Raw genomic sequence first — 19,636 nt, forward strand, 5'->3', positions numbered from 1 at the left:
TATAGCCTATACTGAAGATTACAATCCCATGATATAGGATTAGGGATGGCAATTTAAATCCAACCCGCGGATACCCGGCTTGGCCCAACCTTAATGGGCCGGATTTTACCCGGCCCGATAAAGAATAGGGTCGAGTATGGGTTTTTTTTTAAAAAAAACCCGAAGCGGGTCTGGGTCGGGTTCGGGTTTTTATAAAAAACCCGAAACCCGACCCCAATATGAACCGGTTTCTGTAATTACAAAAAGACCCCTTATATATATATATATATATATATATATAGTTGTAATGTAAACCCTATTTCCCTAACCCAGCCGCCTCTCATAATCTGATCTTATTTCAATTTCACGCCCTCGGCCCCTCACGCCCTCAGCCTCACACCTCAGCCTCACATCTCCAGCTCACAATGTCACTCACTCACTGTCTCACATGGCCACAAGCCCACAAGTAGTCAAGCACAGGCAGTCGCAGTCGCCATCGCCGATCTCACTCTGTCGCCGCACGGTCACAAGCCTACAACTCTTTACTCTTTCAACTCTGTTCGTCCTCACCGTCGCCGATCTCACTGTCACACAGCCCTCTGCCCCTCTCATCTTCCTCGTCCATGGCCTCACGGCCTCGCTCCACCTCGATCTCCATTTTTTTCTTTTTTATTTTCTGGGTTCAGTTCGTCTCAATGTGAGTTTGTGTTTGTGATTTTGAAAGGGGAAATTATAGATCTAAAATTTGTGTTTGGTTTGTGATTATGAAAGGGAAAATCATAGATCTAACATTTATGTTTAGGATTTTTGTGTTTATGTTTGTGATCGTGTTTGGATTTGTGTTTGTGTTTGTGATTTTGGGTCGGAAAATCATAAGTTGAAGTTTGTGTTTTCGATTTTGGGCTTGGCTGGGCATGAGGGGACGAGGCCCGCGGAGCCCATGGAGGCCCGACGGGGTGGGTTTGGGGTTAAGAAAAAAACCTTTAAACGGGCCAGGTCCGGGTTTTTAGGACAAACCCGCAGGTCGGGTCCGGGTATGGAAAAACCCGGCCCAAACCCGACCCATTGCCATTCCTATATAGGATAAATAGCAATAATTAACTTTAATATATACGAAAAAATAAAATAAAATAAAATTTCTTCAACATTATTTGAAGGTAATTCGAGAGGTGTTTGGTACATGTACTTAAAAACTGAAAACATGTGTTTAAAAATATGTATGGAAATACATGTGCGTAAAAAAGTGTATGAAAATACGTGTAATGTTATTAAAAAACTGAAAACATGTATTTGAGTGAATGTATCAAATAGGGCCTTGATCTCTTAAACATTTTGCATGTTCCAAAAATCAAATAGTTTTGCTGGCTTTGACATGATTTGCCAACTTATGACCAAATTAAGTTTGGCCACCCTAATTTTGAAGGTTTCTCATAATTTGTTCCAACTTGCCTAACTTTCATCATCTTTTCAAACAATAAATTCAAAACTAAGAAATCAAAATTACTGAGAAAATTGCATCTAAAAACCAGTTTGATTAAGGATTTCAAATCCCACCTCCCAAGACGGCTGAGCTCAGGGAGAGGAGGTCAAAATTCGAACTCAATGATTTTTTTTTAAAAAAAAAATATATATATATTGGGATTAGTGATCAAACTCATGGTTGACACTTTAAAGAGTTTCCTTTGTGATACTTTTTCTTCATAAAATCTAATTTAAAAACCAAATGACAATTAGCAATACTTAAATACCTTGCATTTGGTTGATTAAAAATCAAAGTTAACCCTACTTTCTTTCTTTTTTTTTTTTTTAATGAAAATTTTATCCTACTTTCTGTTGTGCAGCATGTCTCATGGGAAGATGAAATCTTAAATTAATTCATTTGGGTCATTGTTTTGGGTCAATGTTTGTTAAATCGTGTTTATCTACTTTGCAATAAGGACTGTAGGATTGTGGACTATTCCATTATGTATACGTGTCTTTGGACGGAGCTATCATTCGACGCAATGCCCCCAATTTTTTTAAAAATATATTATTATATTATTATATGTGTGTACTAATTTTAGCAATTTTGTTTTATAAAATTACATTTTGTTTCCCTTAAACAATATCATTGATTCTTTTAAGCATAATACTATACTCACAAACTTTTTTACAATATTTTTACAATTATTTTGGTAGCAAATTCTTATTAGATGGCATAATAGCCACCACTGACATCATTTTTTTACTTACTAGTAGCACTTATCATTTCAGTAATTTATTAAAAAAAAAATTATAACTCTAGCATTTTTCTCATTTTAGTGACCATAAAAAAAATATTTATAGATTTAAATTCTAAAACAAAATATACAAGCCCAAAAAAAGAAAAAGCTCAACAACAAAATTATCAATAGTAAAACTAAAACAATTTAAACTCAATTAACCAATTTTATCCAAAATAAACAACTTTGCCCTTTAAAAAATTCTAGAAAAAAATAATTTTGTTCTTACCCACAAAAAAAAAAAAAAAAATAGCAACTAAGTAGTAACAAAGTCAGATGTTTAAACCGCTATACACAATCAACGATAAAATTGCTCCAAACTCAAAGTTCTAACTCCGTCCTGCATGTCTTACTTGCTAGTTGCCATAGTTGATGTATATGCAAATAACGTGATTCTATTTTCTTCATTTTTATTTGTGCCCAAGCATTTTGATAGAAAAAGAATCATTCTTATCCACTCATTTCCAATTAGTTTCCTGCAAACAAGTCGAGCTCAAAGAGACTTTTTCAGTTGGTCAGTATTTCAACCAGGCTTGAGCATTATAGATTTTAGCCCAATTCATCATTTTATTACAATCACATTTTGAAGTGTCAATCAATTGTCCATCGAAATTTCTCACCAAATCCATTACACAGAAAAGTTTTTCCATTTTTCATTCCCTCACTCCTCTGGCCCCAAAGAAAAGAACAAGGGCTTTGTTGCGGAAACCGGAAAGCCGAATCTAAAAGCTGGATGGGCTAGTAACAGAAGAATCGGAAATAGGATTTGAGAAATTTTTGGGCGGTGGCAATAAACTTTTTTCGTTTGTAAATTGTAATGGGCTTTGGCTAGCAATAAACTTTGAACAACTTTGTTTGGGCTTTATAGGGCCTATTTGGTAATGTTGTTTAAGTATTATGAAAATACGTGTAGATGAAAAAATATTGTGAAAATGCTGAGAAAATTGCATCTAAAAACCAGCTCGATTAAGAATTTCAAATCCCACCTTCAAACTCAAGGATTATATATATATATATATATATATATATATTGAGATTAGTGATCAAACTCATGGTTGACACTTAAAAAGTTTCCTTTGTGATACTGTATCTTCATAAAATCTAATTTAAAAACCAAATGACAACTAGCAATTCTTAAATACCTTGCATTTGGTTGATTAAAATCAAATTTGACCCTACTTTCTTTCTTTCTATTTTTTTTTTTATGAAAATTTTGATCCTACTTTCTCTTGTGCAGCATGTCTCGTAGGAAGATGAAATCTTAAACTAATTCATTTGGGTCATTGTTTTGGATCAATGTTTATTCATTGAAAGGAATGGTGATGGGCCACAAATATAAGATAATGAAAATGACATACCCATAACAATTGTGATGATATCTATTAGTCAAGGAGAATGGTTGACAATCATGTGACCAATAGTAGTATTTGTATAGAATTGTCTATAGTTCAGATCACGTGACCCTAGCCCCAAGAAAGGAAAAAGATAAGGTAAGGGCCGACAATAGGGTTAGAGAAACAAAAACATTTTCCAGATGTAGTTTTCTCTTATCTTTATAATTACGCATGAGAAAAGTCCCGTGGTAGCTCTTAGACTACTTGTTAGAAGAGAATTAGGTTTGTTTTGCTTATATATTGCGTATCATGGTTTAATATGTATGATTAGCCACCCAAAACGACTCTAGTTATTATCTTGGTTGAGATGGTGAAACAAATGAAAATATAGAAAATGTAAGAATGATGGAAATATGGAAGTATATATGGAAAATGTTTCAGTTTCTCTTACGTGTATAGTAGGGACTAGGGAGGATGATTAAGTGAAAATAAAAAGATTGAAAATGTAATTTGCATAAATTTATTTTTCTTGCCTAATTAAATTTGAAGCAATTTTTTTTAAAATTAGCATATAAAAATAATTTTCTTTTCTATTTTGTTATATCTATTAAATTAGTAGAGATGAATATGTCCCATTTCTTATGTCATGTTATTTACCTATCAATTTTATACAATAAAAATTGTGATAAGTTGAGATAAACACATCACCAAAAAAAAAAAATCAAAATATTGTGCAAAATAAATAGGCAACAGAAATACATACCACAACAATATGATGATTCATGAAAAACAAATAAAATAGAAATTTCAAAATAAAAACCGCTAGGGGGTCACAAGTTTAAAATAAGGGTGTGTTTGGATACCGTTTATTGTTAAAAACTGAAAATACTGTAACAAAATAATTTCTAAATATGTGAATAGTGCTGTGAGACCCAGTTTTGAAGTTGTTTTTGCTGAAAAAGTACTTGTGAATTTCGATGGCCCTTTTTTGTCTGAATAACAAACGTGGTTAATAACTCTTCAGCACATTTTTCGTTCTCATTCAAGAAAATATGTATGGGTTATGTTAATAAATAATTTTTAAAAAGTTTTGATATTAGACAAATATAAAAAATTAAAAAAAAAATCAAAACAATTACTTTTTTCCTTTTTCATAAAAAATTTTAAATATACTTTTTAAACTAATGAACTTAGTGCATGACAAAATTTAACTATAAAATTGGTTGTAGTTTTAGACTGCAAACTTACTTAATAAAACAAATATTATTGCATATTTTGAAAATCTAATCGTTAAATTGCATGTTCTTTACACTTTTAATATACATATCAAATTTTGTGTCAATAAGATATTATTTACTATATAATCTATAATTTATATTTAATGAATAATCTTATACTACAAAAACTTACAATTTAAACAATTTATTAATGACATAACTATTGATACTTAATTTTTTTGAAATTTTGCAAGTATGTAGAATATAAAAAGAAGATGACATTAATTTCAATAGTGAATTTTTCAAAATTTATCTCTAATAAAAAGATATTGAATAAAGTTATAGTTTAAAACTACAACTAATTTTGTATCTAAACTTTGTCTATATATATAATTTAAACAAAACAAATATCGAAATGGATAATTTTGAATTTTCAGCCCTATTCTTGATGGCCTTTGACCATGGCGACATATAGATATATATTACATGATTCCCATTTCCGTGCTAAATAATGAGTTAAAGAAAAGGAGATGAGAAAGTGGTAATGATGATGGATTCATTTAATCTAATGGCTTAAACCTCACCAAATAACAACACCAAATAACAAAAAGACTATTTTACCCTCAAAAAATTTCACCCGCCCACTGTTTTAGTTTCGGCCCTAACTTTTCATAAACTCAAAATTTTTTTTTTCTCTCTCTCTCTCTCTCTCCCCTACGCAGCTGCCGCTCTCTGTCTCTCCTTCAACCCATTCTCTACCTCTCCTTCAATCCATTTTTTTCTATCATTAATTTCCCATAACTTAAATGAGGAAAAAAAAAGTCATTGGCTACTGATACAACTATACAAGTGAATATATAGACCTTTAATGGCCATTTCGAAAGGGAATATGTGGCCCTATTGAAACCAAGTCTTTTTCCTTTTATGCTATAAGAAGAAAAGGAAAAAGAAAGCAATAAATTAAATGTCTGCAATTCTGCCCTGGCTAAGGTGCAACCTGTGCTTTCTTTTTCAAAAAAAAAAAAATTCAAATTATAATATTCTTCATCCAATAACTTTATGCTACTTATAAATTACTATTCTTTGGGACCTGTCATCCCTCAACATGTTCTTTATCAAAGTGGCAACTCTTTACTCTTGTCTATTGCAGCTTTTAAAGTTGGTTTAATATATCCAATTGGAATCTCTATCACTTTACATGTATGTAGTTTTGTTTGGTTTATAAGATATGAGGATTGACAAACTAGTGAATCGGTTCAAATTAATCGCTAACTTTTTTTTTTTTTTTTGATGAATAATTAATCGCTAACTAAATATAGAAATGCGGATCACTAAGAACCTATGTAATTTTGGCAAAAAGACAACAAATAGTTCTACACTACCATTTCAATAAATAGAAGATTACGCATGTAGAAACTAGAAAGTTGTGGTTGCACGGAAGAAATCTTAAATTGGTGAAACTGATTCGAGCAAAATAATTAGTCCCCATGGTCCTCTTAGTCCTAGGATATGACAAAAACACACCGATTGTCTCGTGAAAGGCATACATGAAGGGGTGCACGTTCATCGATGTGCATGCACATCTATTTATTTATCGATGAAAGTGCACCCCTTCATGGGGAGAGTTTTTTTTTTTTTTTTTTGGGAAAATTACTCTCTCGTTGGTCACAACACAACACAACACAGCATTATTGTTAAAACAAAATATTCCTCTAAAAAATAGAATAAAGTATAAGGGTACACCAATTTTATTTTGCAACCTCATGTAATTACATTCTATGTAAGAATCGAACATTCTAATTAGGATGATTTAGATCCAACCAAGACCCTTTTTTTTTTAAATGATCCGGTCCCATGCTAATTAACTGGCCCAAAACCCTACCTTAAACGGTCAAACCTGCGTATTGTAGGTGGATTAAGTATAGGATTAAACTTGTTACATATAAATTATTTTACACACTTCTAAAAATAATTGAAATTGTGATTTAAAGGTTGAAAATCATGGCTATATAAAACAGTGTAATAAACACTACTCTTCAATAACACACTCCAAAAAGTAACTAAAATCATGATTCATAACTTGAAGTCAAGTCACAATTTCAGTTACTTTCAGAGGTGTGTGTAAAACAGTTTGTGTAATAAACATTGTTCTTTAATACTTAGGCTAAATCTAACACAAATAACAAATTAAGTTCATGGCAGAATGTCAACATTTTTACTCCAGATATCTATATTTTTTTTTTAAATGTTCACATTTAATTATTTAACCCATGATGTGTACACAAGACGTGGAAGACAATCAAAGCCCATTGCCACGGCAAGGCATGCATTATACACGTACCAGAATTTTTTGTGGTGATGTGGCCAAAGTTGGCAAGCATCTTCCAAGGGAGACACCATAATTGAGAAACCCTCCGACCACATGGGCTTTGGAAAAAACGCAGAAATGCGAGCGAGGCCGTAGCCGGTGATGCCCTCTGGGGATCGAACGGTACGTAGCTTTTGGTCCAATGGGAGAGCGAATAAACGCTTGGTTTGAAGTTCTAGCTGTTTAAGGAGGTCGATGGGAATGCCATGCATGGTTGGTGACTTGAAACAAACCCCATTGCTCACATGCATGTCGTATCAGCAATACTGCATTTGGGTCGGTAACGTCTATGATGGGCACGGACTCAAATGGGTCCGTGGGTATGGGTTGGTGGGGATCCGTGGAAAGGGTCCAAGTGTGAGAGTCGGGTAATGTGAGCACAGACTTGAAATCTAGTGGAATGATTTGGTTGAGGTGGATAGTATAATTAATACTCTTCTCTATATGTGTTACTATTATAATTCAAGTATGGTTTAGGATCGTTTGGCATTAGTCCCTTTTTTTTCTTTTTTTGAGAAAAAGTTTGGCATTTGCCCTAATTGCATTTATTTTAAGCATTTACGTATACTCCTTTACAATTATGTATTGGTTAGCTACGTATTTCGAGCAAATGGACAGTACTTTTGTCTTTTTCGTTAGCCCAACTCATTTAAGTGTTAAGGAAATTAAAACCGACCCATCTAGAATAGTCAGAGTTTGCTACAAATTAATTTGGTTGTAGCCTAAAATTGCAACCAACAATAAAATGATGATGTGTGTTCCCTTACTAAACCATGTTTAAGTAATTCTATACAATCATTTTAAGTGAGTCACATGATAGTGGTATATTCTATCATCTTATTGTTGGTTGTAACCTAAGGCTACAACCACATTTGTATCCAAATTCTATACATCTAAAATTATTATTATTATTTTTAGAATCAAGTTTGCATAGGTTTAATTTCATATCTAGAAAATCAAATACAAACACTACAAGAAAAACGAGCTATTGCGGCGGGTGCGAAAACTGCCACTATATGTCGCCTATTGCGGCGCGTTTTTGGCCCGCCATTGTACATGAGATTTATTGCGACATTCTATATGCCTGCAACAATAGTTCTAGTACATATTGAACCCAACCCTATATTTTTTAATTCGATGTGAATTTTGACAAATCTACCATTAGATTACATTATCTTCATATATTTTTCATGCTTTAAAATTTTCAAGATGATCAAAAATTAATAGTTATGTCATCAATCAATTGTTTGAATTCAAGTTTTGTAGTTTAAAATAATGCATAAAAGATGAATTTAAAGATCAAATAGTAAATTACATCCGATCGGCATGAAAATTGGCATGCATATTAAGAACATATAGAAAATGTGATCCAACGGTTGGATTTTCAAAATATAAATTCAACAATAAGTTATAGGTTGGTGTAATATTTTTTAGAGTTACATCAAGTGTAACTTGAACTCAACCCTATATTTTTTAATTCGACATGAATTTTGACAAATATACCATTAGATTACATTATCTTCATATATTTTTCATACTTACAAAATTTCAAGGTGATCAAAGATTAATAGCCATGTCATCAATCAATTGTTTAAATTCAAGTTTTTGTAATTTAAAATAACGCCTAAAAGATGATTTTAAAGATCAAATGGAAGATTATATCTGATTGGCATGAAAATTGGCATGCATGTTAAGAACATATAGAACATGTGATCGAACGGTTGGATTTTCAAAATATGAATTCAACAATAAGTTATTGGTTGGTGTAACATTTTTTAGAGTTACATCAAGTGTAACTTGAACCCAACCCTATATTTCTTAATTCGATGTGAATTTTGACAAATTTACCGTTAGATTACATTATCTTCATATATTTTTCATGCTTTAAAAATTTAAAGGTGATCAAAGATTAATAGTCATGTCATCAATCAATTGTTTGAATTCAAGTTTTGTAGTTTAAAATAACGCATAAAGATGAGTTAAAAGATCAAATGGTAAATTACATCTGATTGGAATGAAAATTGGCATGTATGTTAAGAACATAAAGAAAATGTAATCCAACGGTTGGATTTTCAAAATATTAATTCAATAAGAAGTTATTGGTTGGTGTAACATTTTTTAGAATTACATTAAGTGTAACTTGAACCCAACCCTATATTTCTTAATTCAATGTGAATTTTGACGAATCTACCGTTAGATTACATTATCTTCATATATTTTTCATGCTTTAAAAATTTTAAGGTGATCAAAGATTAATAGTCATGTCATCAATCAATTGTTTGAATTCAAGTTTTGTAGTTTAAAATAACGCATAAAAGCTGAGTTTAAAGATTAAATGGTAAATTACATCCGATTGGCATGAAAATTGGCAACCGTGTTAAGAACATATAGAAAATGTGATCCAACGGTTGGATTTTCAAAATATGAATTCAACAATAAGTTATTAGTTGGTGTAATATTTTTTAAAATTATATCAGGTGTAACATGAACTCAGCCCTATATTTCTTAATTCGATGAGAATTTTGATAAATCTACCGTTAGATTAAATTATCTTCATATATTTTTTATGCTTACAAAATTTTAAGGTGATCAAAGATTAATAGCCATGTCATCAATCAATTGTTTAAATTCAAATTTTTGTAGTTTAAAATAATGCATAAAATATGAGTTTAACGATGAAATGGTAAATTACACCCGATTAGCATGAAACTTGGCATGCATGTTGGATTTTAAAAATATGAATTCAACATGTGATCCAACGGTTGGATTTTCAAAATATGAATTAAACAATAAGTTATTGGTTAGTGTAACATTTTTTAGACTTACATCAAATGTAACTTGAACCCAACCCTATATTTCTTAATTCGATGTGAATTTTGACAAATCTACCGTTAGATTACATTATCTTCATATATTTTTCATGCTTTAAAATTTTCAAGGTGATCAAAGATTAATAGTCATGTTATCAATCAATTGTTTGAATTCAAGTTTTGTAGTTTAAAATAATGCATAAAAGATGAGTTTAAATATCAAATGGTAAATAACATCTGATCGGCATGAAAATTGGCATGTATGTTAAGAACATATAGAAAATGTGATTCAACGATTGGATTTTCAAAATATGTAGTTGGTGTAACATTTTTTAGAGTTACATCAAGTGTAACTTGTACCCAATCCTATATTTCTTAATTCGATGTGAATTTTGACAAATCTACCGATAGATTACATTATATTCATATATTTTTTATACTTTCAAAATTTCAAGGTGATCAAAGATTAATAGTCATGTTATTAATCAATTGTTTAAATTCAAGTTTTTGTAGTTTAAAATAACGCATAAAAGATGAGTTTAAAGATCAAATGGTAAATTACATTCAAGTGGCATGAAAATTGGCATGCATGTTAGGAATATATAGAAAATGTGACCCAATGGTTGGATTTTCAAAATATGAATTCTTCAAAATATGAATTCAACAATAAGTTATTGGTTGGTGTAACACTTTTTTAAAGTTACGTCAAGTGTAATTTGAATCCAATCCTATATTTCTTAATTCAATGTGAATTTTGACAAATCTACCATTAAATTTTTAGAGTTACATCAAGTGTCTTCATATATTTTTCATGCTTACAAGAATAAACCTTTTATTACACTCTTCAAATCCAACGGTTAGATTTCAAATATAAGAATGACACGTGATAGACATGTGTTGTGTATTTATATGACTATATATATTCTCTCAATCTAACTATCCATTTAGTCATACTAATTTTTTTTTTAAAGTAAATGTAGTTTTTTTTTTCTTTTTGATGGGAAAAGTAAACGTAGTTAGTCACATATTAAAATTCTTATATAAATTTATTATACAATAGCTATGGTCATTTTTTTAAAAAATTTTTTAATAAGATAGAATGTGTGATAATTTTTGTTGTGTGGTATTTTTTTTTGAGAAAGTTGCGTGGTGATTTTTATTAAGTATGTGATTGTTTTTTGTTTTTAAATTTTATTTCATAGCTTATTAATATTAGATTTTTAATATTTTGTATTTATTAACTCACTTAGATATATAGATATATTTGATTCATGTACAATTACAAAATGCATGACAAAATGGTAATTGCAAGTCAAAAATGGTAATCAATTTAAATTGTCTTCTTTTATTTTTATTTTTTCATCAAAATAAATCTGTCTTCTTTTATTTTTACCACCCAAACGGCCAAACACCCCCCCCCCCCACCTTAGGTTTTTTTCCCCCAAAATTTTTTTTCCTCTCTCTAAGAGCATTCACATCAGTGGGTGAAAACTCATGTATAATAGAAAAAACTACCATTTTTACACATTCTGAAGCAAAATTGCTCTACATCAGTGCTTCCAAAGTCTTGTATAATCATGTATATTTTTCCATGAGCTACAGTAACCGTGGATATATACACGGTTACTGTAGCTCGTGTATACAATATTTTAATAATTTCTGGTTCGCTCGTTTTTTTCTCTCTCTTCTCCATCTGGACAACCAACACCCTCATCATCATCAACTGCTTCTTCCTCTTATACACATACTCCCACAGTCAAAATCAAAAATCAACAACAAAAATCAAAAATCAACCACAAAATCAACATCAAAATCACCCAGAAACACCACAAAACCAAACACACCCACACACGGAGACACCAACGGAGATAGAGAGAGTGGATCGGAGTTCTTCTCGGCAGATCGGCGTGCTTGGATCGGAGTGCTTGGATCGGCGTTCTTATCGCCGTGCTTGGATCGGAGACAGAGAGAGTGGATCGGCGCTTGTGGTGGATCAGCGTGCTTGGATCGGCGTTCTTCTCGCCGTGCTTGGATCGGAGACAGAGAGAGTGGATCAAAAGTTCTTCTCGGCGCCGTGCTCCCTGCTTGGATTGGAGACAGAGAGAGTGGATCGGAGTTCTTCTCAACGCCGTGCTCCCTGCTTGGATCGAAAGTTCAGAATGTTTGGATTAGAGAGGAGTGAAAATCTTGGAATAGAGAGGAGTTTCATAGAAACTCTAGAACAGTCTCATGAGTGGAGAGTGGAGAGAGAAAGAAATCAAAAAGAAAATTGGTATGGAGAGATAGAAGAGAAAGCGCCGGTATGGAGAGGGAGAGACCGGGTAGAGAGAAAGAAATCAGAAAATGGGTATGGAGAGATAGAAGAGAGAGAGAAAGAAATCAGAAATGGAAGAGAGAGAGAAAGAAATTGGTAAATATGATAGAGAGAGAGAGAGAAAGTGCGTATAAAAAAACGGGTAAAAGGGTTAGGTGAAAAATAATAAAATAATTAAGAAAATTGATTATTTAAATAAGAGAAGTGATAGAATAGATGAATTGATGTGGGTGTTTTGTAAAAATGATAGTGTAAAATAGAAAAAGTAGGTTTTTGGTGTAAAATAGACAGAATATTTTAGACGAGCTGATGTGAATGCTCTAAGCCGTCACTCTTCCTCTCTTTCTCTCCATCCTCATCGGCGATCCTCACCAGCCACTGCCACCACCACTGCCAAAGCTCTTTGGCTCTCTCTATCAATCGAGCGCCACCCCGATGAAGTAACCGCCGCCACCGCCACCCCGACGTCGTCTTCTTCCTCCAACAATCAGAAGAAGTTGGAGGACGATTTCGACGCGTTCACTGCTTTGAAAGCCGCCGATCTGGCGAGGCCGCTGAGGGAGGCGCAGATCCCCTACAAGATCCACATCGTGAAGGATCACGACATGAAGGAGAGGCTGTGCCTCGAGGTCGAGAGGCTCGGACTCAGTGCTGTCATCATGGGAAGCAGGGGATTCGGCGCCGTTCATCGCGGCAACGATGACGGTAGGCTCGGCAGCGTCAGCGATTACTGCGTCCACCGCTGCATCTGTCCCGTCGTCATCGTCTGCTATCCCAAAAGATAAGGATGCCGCCGCTGAAGCTGTCCTCACCGTCAAGGAAGGGGAGGAGGACGATGAGGCTGTGATCATGACTGTCACCATTGAAGGTGTCCATGAGAAAGGTTAATCAATTACTTGAACGGTCATTTCTTTAGATCATGTGATTAATTGAGTGGAATTTTGGTTATTGTTTCATAACTGTGTGTGAGTTTGATGAGTATTTATATTTATTTATGGTTTTGAATTTTCATATTATGCTAGTTTGGTGTGAATTGATTGAGTGGAACTTTGTGATTGGTGATGGATTGGTTTTGATGCTTAAACCAAACTGATAATATTTTTGTGTGATTGAAGATTGAACCGAACTGAGTGAGAGTGCATATTATGGCAAAGGATGCCATTTAGAGCATATAGGTTTTTTTTAGTAATCCTTCGTTTCAGTGTTGGGTAGATCCAATGTGTATGGTGGTGTTTTTTTTATAATTTTTTTATTTTTAAATAATACAAAACTTTTTATTGAAGTTATATAGTTTTTAATGATGATTTGGTGGGTTTTTGTGCTGTTTGGATGAGGAGAATTTTTTGGGAGGAGGAAAGAAAAGAAATCTTTTTATTTTTGGGGGGGAAGAAAATTGTGAAATACTTTTGAGTTTTTTCTAGTTTTGGGATTTTGGAAAACCCAAATAAGAACATAACTATACGCCTCTGTGTAGCTCACAGAGGCATAGGATTTCATTAGAGTTATAGTGAAGCTTGATTGTGTAACCTTTTCAATGAGAAATTCAAGTTGGGATAATTTGCAATTAGGATATGAGAAAGTAGTGCTTTATATATGCTCAAAAAAAGAGAAAAGGTTAAAGTAGGAATCTCTAATTTCTAATTTTATTATTTGCAATTAAAAAGGGTTTGTTTGTTTTAGCTCAAAGTGGCAGCATTATTTTCAATGCCAGTTACAATTATATTTTTAAAAATCTAATTTCTTTAATCAAAATAGGCTAATGAAAATCAGCCAATCCAAATACACTCTTAAACTCTATTGATGTTTTATAATTGTGTTGTGTGCTGTCGACTGGAAACTGATGGCTGTAATTGTTGATGGAAACCCTAATGAGTTGATATATTAGATGATCTTGTGTTTGCCAGCAAACTTATTTTTTCCATGTTATTTTGGGTTGTCAATTGAAGATGGGTGAAATCAGTTGAGTAAAATTGTTTTTATTAAGCCTAGAGAGTGGAATTGCATAAAAAGATGGGCCTATATAAGTATGCTGTATGAAATTGTTGGCCCTAATGAATATGGGTTTTGTGAATGATTTGAGACCTTAATCATTGCCTGGTTGCCAAGAAAACTAAGAAAAAAAAATTGACCCCAAATCTAATATGCGTCAATAGTCACTCGTTGTTCCAACAAAACTTTTTATGCAAATCAAAGGAGACGTGAAGATAATTACAAAACAAGAATTTTTTTTTTTTCCTTTTTTAAGCTTCATCTTGGCTATATTCCCAAATATCAATGTTTTGGGGTCATTAAAATTTATTAATCTTTATAATAGAAACAGTACCTTTAGAAATTTATAGTAGAAAAAGTACCTTTAGTTGTAGAAATTTATTAATCTTCTAGACTTATATGATAAATAAAGAGTTTACAGGATCAAATTTATAATAAAATTTCAGAGGTGAAAATAACAAAATATTTAATATTTCAATCTAATAATAACTAAAATTCTTGTTCCTCAAAAAATAATAATAACAAATAAGTTATTAACAAATCGGGGGAGGGGGGAATTGTTTTTTAGTTGGATTATATATAGTTAATGGGCAGTTAGCTTACAGATTTTAATATTTCAATGCAGGTTGGATATAGGCACATTGATTGTGCTTAAGTTACGACAATGAGAAGGAGGTAATTTTGCATAACACCAGATATTGTATATCATTTTAGTTGCCATTTCATATCATGACATTTTGTTAAGCCATTCAACTTTGGTCAGATCTACTCTCAAGTGTTTTTTTTTTTTCCCTAAAAATGTTTCTGACCAAAGTTTGACAATGGTTAAAAAGTATTATTAGAATTGAAATTTATGCATATTTATGAAAGAAAAACCAGCTGTGACCAAATTTTGACAATGGTTAAAAAGTATTATTAGAATTGAAATTTATACATATTTATGAAAGAAAAACCAGCTGTCCCCAAGTTGCAGGGGTACTATATAGTGCATTTCACCTTTCATGTCACTGTGTGGTCTATGAAGCTTACTGCTTGATTTGCTAAGAAATTACTAAAAGCTAGCAGAAGTAACCATATTCCTTAGAATAATTTAGAAATGGTCAATAGTCGTCTCTTTCATCTTCATGGCATAGCTCACTCCTGATATTTTCTAAGTCAACCAAGTGTGGGGCAATGTTAGGATTTAGTTGTGAGCAATTTAATAAATCATGTTAAATATAAATAATTTTTTTGATTTAGATTGTATAGGGAGCTTGTTGATTCACCTCCAAACTCTAGTTTGTTCTAAAAATTATTTGACTGCAAACTGTACTAAGCTTTCTTTAATGAAACTTTAAATAAGGTGCAAGAGCCTAATGGCTCAACTAGCATCTCTTGATGTTTCCAACAGAGACATCCAGCCATCAAGGGTTCAAAAGAATCAAAACTCCCCTCCCCTGATTATCTAATTATCAATAATAAGAATAAGCTGCATTTTTTATTGGCTGTTCTTGGTATCTAATTGGAACTATAACTATCTGCAGGTGTACTGATCACATGCCAGAAGACATACCAAAGGCATTAGATAAAACCTTGCAGGAGTTGCAACTTGACTATGTGGATCTGTATCTAGTATGTGTACCACACTTAAGAGTGCCATTTTTTTTTTCCTCTCCTTCACGTTAATTTGGTTTTTTTTTTTTTTATTATAAAGAAAAAACTCTTACTTTTTTTTTTCCTTATCCAAAAAAAAACTCCATCACGAAAACTCTCCACGTGTTCCTTGCAATAACTTCCTAGTAAATATTATTAACAGCCCAATAACGGTGGTCACTAACTACAACAAACTTCTCCTAAATTCAATTTTGCTATTGAAATTTTACTAAAAAATAATTGAAGCGTGGTATTTTTTATTCAAATGAATTCCAGCTTTTTATTTTTATTTTATTCCAACTTCTCATCATACCCACTTACAAGTTTTCAACTAATGGAGATAAATATGTAAATTAAAACTCCTATACTTTAAGACCCACAAACTCATGTACACTTTGCTAGTTTCTCTCATTCTTCTTTAGATTAAAGATATTCAGTTTAGTTCTAAATCCTCTTCTTTCTTCTTCTTCTTCTACTTTTAGATTTGGTTTCTAAACAATTTAAACAGACTTTGTCAAAGCCTCTAATAGTTTTTCAGGTTGTATCTTTTGCAAGTTTTTATTTCTTAGAAGATGATGCTATAATTTAGTATTAACCTTTAGGGGAGGAAAAAAAAGATCCATTGAATAAATCTTATAAATAGTATATATATTAAAAATGCATAATGAAATTGTAACAATAAAACTACTTACAAAATACATGTGATGACCTTCACAAAAGCTATTATGAAGAAGTTGATGGATCAATGTAGGAAATTGAAATATTTACATCAGATAAAGCTGTAAAATAATTCTAAATAAACTTTTACGGACTTCGCTAATGTATTTTGTTACTAAGAGTGCTAATTTCTTCTAAAGATCCACTGGCCAGTTAGCATGGGCAGCGACTGTATCGGAAGCGACTGTATCGGAGGCTATCGGCTCTGGGAGCCAGCGGAGGGAGCGTGGCAGAGACGTTAAATGGTTACGTCCACAACGGCAATTCTGTCCATAAAGCAACTCTCGAAAAGTGCATTAAGGAGCTCCGCAAGTACGGCAGGTTTCAACATGCCCTCCAGGTACCCTTCCAAATTCAACTATTAAAGAAATTATAATCCAAATTTTGTTATTTCTTAGAGAGAGAGAGAGAGAGAGAGAGAGAGAAATATGCGCTTTGTTTTTATGCCAAAAAAAATTGTTATTCAATATGAGATTTTCATGTTTTTCAATTTATTTATTTCATTTGTGAGACTTGAGCTGTGTTTTTATACCAAAAATTCTCTCTTGCTAAAACTTTCCAACTAGATACTTAAATCTCATTGCTTCTAGTTGATTCTTGTGGTTAGGAAAGTAGTTATAGAAAGTACTCCATATTTTGTTTATTTGAATTCGAATTGAATTTTTATTGGCCCGAGAGCTCAACTGGTATGGCACCTCATTGGTGTTTTAAATTGAGACTTCCAGAGTTCAAATCCGTCTTCCTTATTGAAATTATTGAATGTTCAAAAAAAGACTTAGTTTTTATTGGTTTTTCAAATTGATTTATATTCTTGGTGTTTAATGTCATCCAAGTCATGGGACTTTTTGTGTATTAGGATCCGCTCCGTTTATTTTTGAAACAAAGTGAGACCATTTCGTGGTGAAGATTTAGGTTTTTTTTAAGAATCTAAATGATTATATGGTGCAATGTCATTTGAAATGCAGTTGGTGTTCCTTAACTCTGTGTATCTTTTGTTCTATTCCTTTTTTTTAATAATATTTCCTTATAACCTATCAAAACAAGAGTATGCAGGAAACTTAGATCCTTTTTTCCCCTGGTTGAAAGGATGGGATGGTTAATAGGGGTAGCCCTTTCCTATCCATACAACAACTACAACAAAGTCTTTGTCCAAAAAAATGTCTCAATGTCGCCTGGGAAATTCAAACTCTTAAGGGGAAACCCTATGTATAGCCCTTCCCTATCCATAAATTCTCTAATCTGGGTGAGATATAGAAGGAATAGGATGGGGAGATAGGATGGGAATTTAGGAAAAACTTAGGAATCAACACCCAACAATTGGAAAATTTCCAAAAAAAAAGTGTTTTCTGTGTTTACTGGGGCTCTTTGAAATAGGCTTGCAAGGATTACATCAATCAGGAAAAAATTTCAAAAACAAAAGAAAAAAAATCCCATTATCCTAAAAAAAATTAAAGTCAACATCAAAATTAAAAAATAAATTGGGTTCAAAAATAAAAAATTGTGGAAGAAATCATGAAATGATATTACTTGTACTCCTTGCATAAATATGACACGAAGATCCTTATATATCTTTCTACTAATATTTTTTTCAACATATTTATTCAAAATCTAGATGAAGGTTAAGTTTAATGTTGCTTGTTAAACTACCACTTGTCCTGAAAGTCTAAGCTATTAGGAAATAGAGAATTTAATCATTTAATTATTATTTTAACACCTCCCTCACTTGTGGGCCTAAATTCTCCTTAATGACTGGCCTCGACCTGGTGCAATTTGATGGGGTTGGTTGGGTGTGGATGTTCCGTTTTGGGCTTGGCTGAATTGTGGTGTTTTATTTTAAATTTTTTTTGAGGGCTAAATAGGGCCAGCTCAAGTGCCAAGTCACAGTTTTTATTTTTTGTACTGCTTTAAACAGGGTCGTTTGGTGCCAGCCCAAATGTCATATTTACATAGAAGAAAACCATTTGCCATACATTAATTAAAAATTTATACAGGCACATGGTTATGAACACAATCTGTTACCTAATATTGTAATTCCCTCACAGAAACCCACAACTTGAATCTAATTTACATTGAAAACCCAACAACGCATACATAAAGACATAGGTTAGCATTGGAACTAACAAAAAAAATAAAAAAAGAATTTGGTAGGAAGAAGAAATGTAACTTTAGCAGGAGCCATTGCAGTTTTGAATAATTCCAGCATATTAAAATAGCCTTAATAAATCAAATCCTTTCATTGGACATATGTGTTAAAATGTACGATGTGAAGTAAGAAAGATGACATATAATTTGGCCTGTTTTTTTGTTAACATAGATCTCTCTATTGGCTTTACTGGTTCTTTAAGTAGGCTTGGAATATGAAGCTGATTTTGTTCTCTACTGGGTGGCAGATTAATGTGACAATATATGATTGGGATATAATTGGGAAAAGCGCTGTTCTTGGTTCGGTGACCGTTCAAGTTGAAAGTGAAGGTCAAACTGGTGCACTGGTGCAGTATGGCATACATTGGATAGCACGTCAGGGCAGGTATCTCCCTTTTTTTTTTTTTTAATTTTTAATTTTTAATTTTTTATGTTGTTTCACTTTAATAGTGTTTTAACATCATTGATCATACTTTATAGAGACCAACACAACTTTGGTATTTGCTTGTCAGGTTTGTCTAGACATTAGAACAATAAAACTGTCCGCAAATTCTCTCAGGTAGCTTTTTGTTGTACTTTTTTTAAAAATGTTTTGCGTTTAATTATATTGGTTGACTCATCAATCTCTCCTTCTCTCTCTAAATATAGACACACACATATGTAATCCCAAATTGAACTGTTTTTGGTGTACATGGCTTTGTACTTGTGCAGAGAATGTACCCTCATTTTGGAAATTTTATGTGTTTTGTATCCTGGAAATTGTTATAGAACATTTTTATATTGTTTGTACTTTAATCTTGTTAAATTTGTGATGCAATCCATCTAGATAGTTAGCACATATTTCATTTGACTTGACTCCATATTATGTATAGT

General features: G+C 32.4%; 1 protein-coding gene and 1 long non-coding RNA gene across 2 annotated transcripts; both read left to right on the forward strand.

Moving 5' to 3' along the window:
• Positions 1-12,612: 12,612 nt before the first annotated feature.
• On the forward strand, positions 12,613-13,507 carry LOC115980227 (universal stress protein PHOS32-like; the record flags this gene model as incomplete). Its single annotated transcript, XM_031102502.1, has 2 exons — positions 12,613-13,055; positions 13,379-13,507. Coding segments are annotated over 2 exons (444 nt in total), but the record flags the coding sequence as incomplete, so codon positions are not given.
• Positions 13,508-14,788: 1,281 nt separating this feature from the next.
• On the forward strand, positions 14,789-19,552 carry LOC115979559. Its single transcript, XR_004089096.1, has 5 exons — positions 14,789-14,947; positions 15,796-15,883; positions 16,762-16,961; positions 19,012-19,148; positions 19,276-19,552. It is a non-coding gene; the product is annotated as an uncharacterized LOC115979559 (long non-coding RNA).
• Positions 19,553-19,636: the final 84 nt, after the last annotated feature.

This window comes from Quercus lobata, chromosome 3, assembly GCF_001633185.2.
Source record: "Quercus lobata isolate SW786 chromosome 3, ValleyOak3.0 Primary Assembly, whole genome shotgun sequence".
Classification (NCBI taxonomy): Eukaryota; Viridiplantae; Streptophyta; class Magnoliopsida; order Fagales; family Fagaceae; genus Quercus; species Quercus lobata.